A 7128-nucleotide genomic window follows, 5' to 3' on the forward strand; every position below is an offset into this window, starting at 1 on the left:
GATCGGGCAGTGTTTCGTTCTGCTGTGCATGGGGTCGCTATGAGTCGGAAACGACTCGACGGCACTTAACAACAACAACAACATTTGATCAATCAAAGGAGAAACCCCAGTAAAGGCTGTTTCTCTGACTCTGGTCCTTCTTGCTGAGTTCATGGCCTGGAGGAAGCTTTTGATCCCAGATATAATATCACCACTTATCAGGAGACATTATAGACTCTTGTAGACCACAGAATGGACTTCTCAAGTAGTAGTGGGGAGGGAAAGAAGAATCATGTCAGGTGATTCAGTCTGGTGTGATAAAGATAGTAGGTCAGGAAGATGTGTAGCATCTAATCTCATTGTTGGTGTCTGAAATCATGGGGTTAGACTTGTTAGGAAGTAATCAGGATGGCAATGGGCTTGGAAGATACACCTATGAGAAGAAGTTGAATTTTTGATGCTTCATTTGGAAGACAAGAGTTCATGGGAAGACTTCATGCTTGTCTTAGACAGTCATAAAGAAAAGAGGGTAGAGAAAATTGCTCCAGAAGAAAAACCAAGACAATATAATTAGAAGTTAAAGGAAGGAAAACTCCATGTAACCAAAGAAAATTTTCCTAATAACTTGAGGTTTTCCCAGGAGATTGTGAGCTCTTCAGCAACACAATAGTTAAAGCAGAGATGATTTTATGTCTGTTTGCAAATCAATAAAAGGGTAAATGAATTGGGGCTTAAAGTCCTAACGAGGTATGGTGACTAATAAAGAGGCTGTAAGGATTCCTGATGGTTTTAGATTGGGTAAGAGTTGTTGTTGTTGTTGTTAAGTGCCATCGAGTAGACCTGACACATAGTGACCCCTCCTTGATCCCTCCTTGGGTTTCCCAGGCAGTATCACTACAGAAGTAGATTGCCCCATCTTCCTTCCGAGGAGTGGCTGATGGGTAAGAGTAGGCTACAGAAATTTCAAATTTACCTTTATTATGGGAGAGATTTAATGGCTGGATCTTACTGGACAATTTTAATTGCTATAATTTGGACCTACTGAGGAATTGAATACCGTAATGCATTCAGAGGGGTTTGTCTCAAATTTAGCTTTAAGGTTAACTTACATAGCCTAGATGATTGACAGAATGGCTAAACTTTCAGATGAGATTGGAAGTAAAGGAGGTGGGAGAAGGAAGAAGTTTGGAGAAAAAAAAATGATGAGTTTGGTGTGAGAGTTGTTCACTTTGAGGAACCCAAGGAACATGCACATGAAGAAGTCCAATAAGGGGATTGCAAAGGCAATCTTAGATGATTTTAAAAGGTAACTCATTCAGTGTCCATGGAAGCAGCAGTCAAGAAATCAAATGACATAGTGTATTGACTGCAAAAGACCTTTTTAAGGTGTTAAAGAGCAAAGATGTTATTTTGATTTAAGGTGCACCTGACCCAAGCCATGGTATTTTCAATCACCTCATATGCATGCAAAAACTGGACAATGAATAAGGAAGTCTGAAGAATTGCTGCATTTGAATTCTGGTGTTGGCAAAGAATATTAAATATACCATGGACTGCCAGAAGAACAAACAAATCTGTCTTGGAAGAAGGACAATCAGAATGCTCCTTAGAAGCAAAGATGGCAAGACTTCATCTCATGTGCTTAGGACATGTTGTCAGGAGGGAGCAGTCCCTGGAGAAGGACATCATACTTGGTAAAGTAGAGGGTCAGCAAAAAGAGGAAGATCCTCAATGAGACGGATTGGCCCAGTGGTCACAATCATGGGCTCAAAAGTAGCAACATTTGTGAGGATGACATGGGACCCGTCAGTGTGTTATTCTGTTGTCATAGGGTCACAATGAATCAGAACTAATTTCATTGCAACTAACAACAATAACAACAATGTTGCCATATGTAAATTCATGTTTGTGTGTGCCACATATATATACATAGATAAAATAAAACACAGGGGACACAATTACAGAGACTTCCTAAACATATCCAAACAATTGGTGGAATTTTTTAACTTGGTTGAAGGGCTTAAGGCCAGTCTTATGGGATAACTTAAATAATTGGCATAACATTGTTCATAAAATGATATGTTAAACCCTAGTTTGGTGAGTAGCACCTGGATCTTAAAAGCGTGTGAGTGGCATCTGTGATACAGCTATTGGTCTGAACTCAACTGGAGTAAAAGAGAATGAAGGGAATGAAAACCTCAATGGAGAAACTAGTCTACAGGAGTAATAGCCCACACAAACCACAAGCTCTTCTAACCTGAGGCCAGAGAACTAGGTGGTGCCCAGCCACCACTACTGACTGTTCTGACCAGGGATACCACAGAAGGTCGTGGTTAGAATGAGAGCAAAAAGTAGAAAAAAACTCAAATTCATAAAACAGACCAGACTTACCTGACTGGCAGAGACTGAAGGAACCTTTGAGACTATTTCATTAAGGTATCCTTTTAACTTAGAACTGAAACCACTCCTGGAGGTCAACTTTCAGCCAAACAATAATTGGACTATAAAATAAACACTATCACCCATGAGTAATGTGTCCCTTAAACATTAACTACATGAGACCAAACAGTCAACATTTACCCAAAAGCAAAGATGAGAAGACAAGGAGGGGAAGGGAAGCTAAATCAATGGAAACAGAAAAAACAGAATGGAAATAATGAGAATGCTGACACAATGTGAAAACTATAACCAAAATCACAGAACAACTTGTATAAAAATTCTTAAATGGGAACGTAATTCACTGTGTAAGCTTTCATCTAAACAAATAAACAAACAAACAAAAATTAAAACAAAATATTATCCTATTATTTAGCATAGTGCCTAAGACACTTGACTGCTAACCAGAAGGCTGGTGGTTCAAACCCACCAGCCACTCCTCTTAAGGAAGGTTGGGCAATCTACTTTCATAGTGATACTGCCTTGGAGACCCAAGGAGGGGTCGCTATGAGTCGGGTCCAACTTGACGGCACATAACAACATTATTAAATAAATAAATAAGATAATAGAAAAATTAAAAAAAAAAAAAAAAGATGACTCTGTTCCAACTGTTTTTGGTCTTTGGGTCACTTTGAATCTGAACTCCAGGGAGAGAGAATTAGTTGGGCCTAGCTTGGATCACATAACCAGCCCCAGGCCTGGGGAGGCTGGGGAACGTTTGATCAATGGTTCTGCCACCTTGCAATGATGGAGAGAGAATAATTCTCTAAAGGAAGACTGAAATTCTATAACCAAAAATGACAGGCACAATGTTGATAAAGTAAAAAAGAACGTATGTCTATAAGTGATTGATTTTTTTTTTCTCTGTGTTGTCCAAATGTTCTACAACGAATACATTCAATGCTTACAACAGCAATAAAAACCTATTTTAACATTCTCATTCCCAAAGTTAACAAAATCACATAAGCAGAGCCTTCCTGTCATTTTAGCCTCAACAAAATTATTTTATTGTCTCGGTGTTTGTGTATAACTGGACCAAGGGAATGACATTGAGAATGGAGAGGAAAGGACATAGAGCAGAGATGCTTCAAAGAATCTAAGAAAACTTGGGCACCGGCTGATTGCAGGAGATAGAGAAAGGTGAATTAAAGTTAATTCTAAGTGTTCAAGTTGGAGTGGTAGGGAAAATTGGTAGAGACACTCAAGTGACAGGCATGGGGCAGTGAGCTGTTGGGGGTAAGGAAGATGATGAGTTTTAGAAAGCAGCTTCCATTTTTCTCTCTGACCTCTAGGGCAGATGATGAGTCCTCAGAGCCGGTGAACACCAATGTGGTCCTGCGGTACGATGGGCTGATCACTTGGGATTCACCAGCCATCACCAAGAGCTCCTGTGTGGTGGATGTCACCTACTTCCCCTTTGATAAGCAGCAGTGCAATCTGACCTTTGGCTCCTGGACCTACAATGGCAATCAGGTGGACATCTTCAACGCCCTGGACAGTGGAGACCTCTCAGACTTCATCGAGGATGTGGAGTGGGAGGTCCACGGCATGCCCGCTGTAAAGAATGTGATCTCCTATGGCTGCTGCTCTGAACCTTACCCGGATGTGACATTCACTCTTCTTCTGAAGAGGAGATCCTCATTCTATATCGTCAACCTCCTCATTCCATGTGTCCTTATATCTTTTCTGGCCCCCTTGAGTTTTTACCTCCCAGCTGCCTCTGGGGAAAAGGTATCTCTGGGAGTGACAATTCTCTTGGCCATGACTGTATTTCAGCTAATGGTGGCAGAGATCATGCCAGCCTCAGAAAATGTTCCTCTGATAGGTGAGTTCAAGTGTCTTGTGCTTTGAATCTACTCTGTAGTGATTGGGGTTGTGTGTGTGCCTTTAAACTCATAACATTTGGACCAACTTCAGACTCAATACTAGCTGTCACATCATTCACTTGGTGTCTGCAGTTGGCATCCATGAATGTAGATATGGCTTGTTTTAACAAGCCCTCTGTGTGATTCTGATGTGCTTTTTGTACAACTCTAAAAATCACAGGTCAAGGGGCTCTGATTTTGAAGTCAAAGAACCCAGCATTTAATAAGTACTGAGTAAATAGTGATTCTTGCATTTTCCTATTATAAGAGTTTTCTTCTTGGGATCAGTGGCAAATATATAAATGAGCTGAATTTTTAAGTCTGTCTTTAATAGAATAATTTGCCATTTTTACTGGACATAAAAGCAGTGGAAGCGTTTATGAAAATGCAGATTCCCACACCCAAAGAATTTGATTTAGCTGTTTTGGGGAAAATTTGGCAGTAGGCACTTTTAAGACGCACTTGAGGTGATTCTAAAGCAGACCACATCTCCAACAATCTGTGATAATGAAATGTCCCTTCAGTTGTTGGAGTGTGGAATGAGGCTACTTCCCCTCCCTCCCTTCTTTTTACCTACTTTGTTCTGATATCCCTCCTACTGCCTTGAATACCTACTTCCTGCCTCCTATCTACCCTTCAGACCCAATATCCCTGTAGTACTGGATGCTTGCCAGATCAGAAGCTAGACCTAATTTTTAGTTTCTTAAGGTAAGCAATGAGGGGAAATTTTGGAACACCAAGATAAAGACCAATGAAAAAGGTATTCTGCTGCTTTTTCACTCTACTGAATTCAGGATTACCCAATCTTAAGACATCACTACACTGATTTTTCTGGAGATTTTTTCCTTTTATGTCTCTCCAAGCAACACATACATGTTTAACTCTCTTTTATTGGTATTATTATTATTACTGCTCCTGAGGCAGAATGATTGGCAGTGTGACACCCAATCACAACCCTGTTGAAGCAGGATCAATTGGCAGGTCTCTCTTCTTTAGCAGTGATATTAAATAGCAGGCAAGCATAATTTTTGAGCAGAGATATCTCATAAGAATTTTACAAGCATTAGTTGTTTTGTTTGTGTAATTATGTGAAATTTATCTTTTTAAGAAGGTTGCACATATATCTTGAAAATAATTATTCATAACAATGATGTTTTAGTTCATCTGTTTCCCAAGGGAAACATGTTATTGTTGTTGTTATGTGTCATCGAGTCGGACCCAACTCATAGCGACTGCTCCTTGGGTTTCAAGGCGGTATCACTATGGAAGTTGATTGCCCAACCTTCCTTCCGAAAAGTGACTGGTGGGTTTGAACCGCCAGCCTTCTGGTTAGTAGTCAAGTGCCTTAGGCACTACGCTACCAGAGCTCCTAAGGGAAACATAGTTAAGTGTATGTCAAGGTTAAGACCAATAAACAGGAACTTTTATTCATTCTTCTATTGATGCATTCATTCAACAAATGTGTACTGAGCACCTACTATACCAGGTTCTGTTCCCAGGAACCCCAACTCTGATGCTTTGGTTCTGATTCCCTGAAGTCGCTGTGGTCTAGCCAGACTTTATCCACTTTACTCATCCTGTTCTTTTCTACTACTCTCCTACTCTCTGCCCTGTCACTTTGATCCTGCACTCAGCTGAAGCCATATTCCCCTCTACCCAATTGCCTGGGAGTTAGATGAGTATTCAGTGATGCTGGCCCTCTGTACACCAATATCCCAAGAGTTCTTGCAAGAGTCATTTTTCCTCAAATCCTAAATCATTAATAAATTTTGAAAAATATCAACTTAATTTTTGTATCAAGGTAATTTTTCTAATTCCTCAAAAAAAAATTCAAGATATGGTGGCATAGTGCCCAAGGCATTTGACTGCTAACCAGAAGGCTAGTGGTTCAAACCCACCAGCCAATCTGGAAGAAAGGTTGGGCAATCTACTTCCATAGTGATACCACCTTGGAAACCAAAGGAGGGGTCACTACGAGTCAGATCCGACTTGATGGCTGTGAGTTTTTTAGAGTATTTTAATTGAGATTGCATTGAAATTACAGATTAATTTGGAAAGGATTGATAAACTTCATTATAATAAATTGTGGTAAGAGTAACTTCTCTTACCACTTTCAGAAAAGTCCCAACATGTGGAAGATGGCAAAGAACATGCCACAAGGAGCAGCCTAGTGTCAATCCTTGCTGTTGTTTTCAGGTGTTGAACTCATCAAGAAAGACATGAGTTACACATGCACTGAGTAGAGCAGTGTTTTCTCATAGGAAAGATAAGCAGAGTGATATCAGTATCTATAGTGGGCATTGGTCCCTCATGGCCAGTGGGTGACTACCCACAGCTGACACTGGATGTTGGGCTGCATGCATCCCCATCTGCAGAAGAAAGATCCTGTTCCCCCTAACAGAAGGAGATAGAGAGGTAAGGATGGCCAGGGGCCATGAGATACACACAAATAAACAGAACCAAGAAGTACGTATCGAGTCTGTACCAGGGAGATATCATCAAAGCAGAACAATCAATACAGATTGTGCTATCTTCCAGTAAGAAGATGTGCCAGGCCCAAGACCTTATTTGGGCAGCTTAAAGGAGGGGCAGAGAGGGCAACTTTCCCAACAATTGTCGCATCGGAGAACATGGGATAGGTCTCCACTTATGTAATTCTTCTTTTCTTATAAGCCTTTAAAAGAGTTTATATTTCTACCTAAAGAACCTAAGAACCTGTCCATTATTTCCTAGATATTTTTTTTTGTCCTTGTTGCTGTTATGTGAATAAATTTTATATATATATATATGTATATATATATATATATAAAAGCTCTGGTAGCATAGTGCCTAAGGCACTTGACTGTTA

General features: G+C 40.2%; 1 protein-coding gene across 1 annotated transcript in view; it reads left to right on the plus strand.

Moving 5' to 3' along the window:
• Window positions 1-7128, plus strand: part of CHRNA9 (cholinergic receptor nicotinic alpha 9 subunit) — a 21165-nt gene that overhangs the window by 8972 nt on the left and 5065 nt on the right. The window contains exon 4 of the mRNA XM_007947146.2: window positions 3708-4240. Coding sequence (XP_007945337.1) covers window positions 3708-4240 — 533 coding nt within the window. The remainder of the gene's footprint in view (window positions 1-3707; window positions 4241-7128) is intronic.

This window comes from Orycteropus afer, unplaced genomic scaffold, assembly GCF_000298275.1.
Source record: "Orycteropus afer afer isolate SDZICR_OR568_19922 unplaced genomic scaffold, OryAfe1.0 scaffold00176, whole genome shotgun sequence".
Taxonomy (NCBI): Eukaryota; Metazoa; Chordata; class Mammalia; order Tubulidentata; family Orycteropodidae; genus Orycteropus; species Orycteropus afer.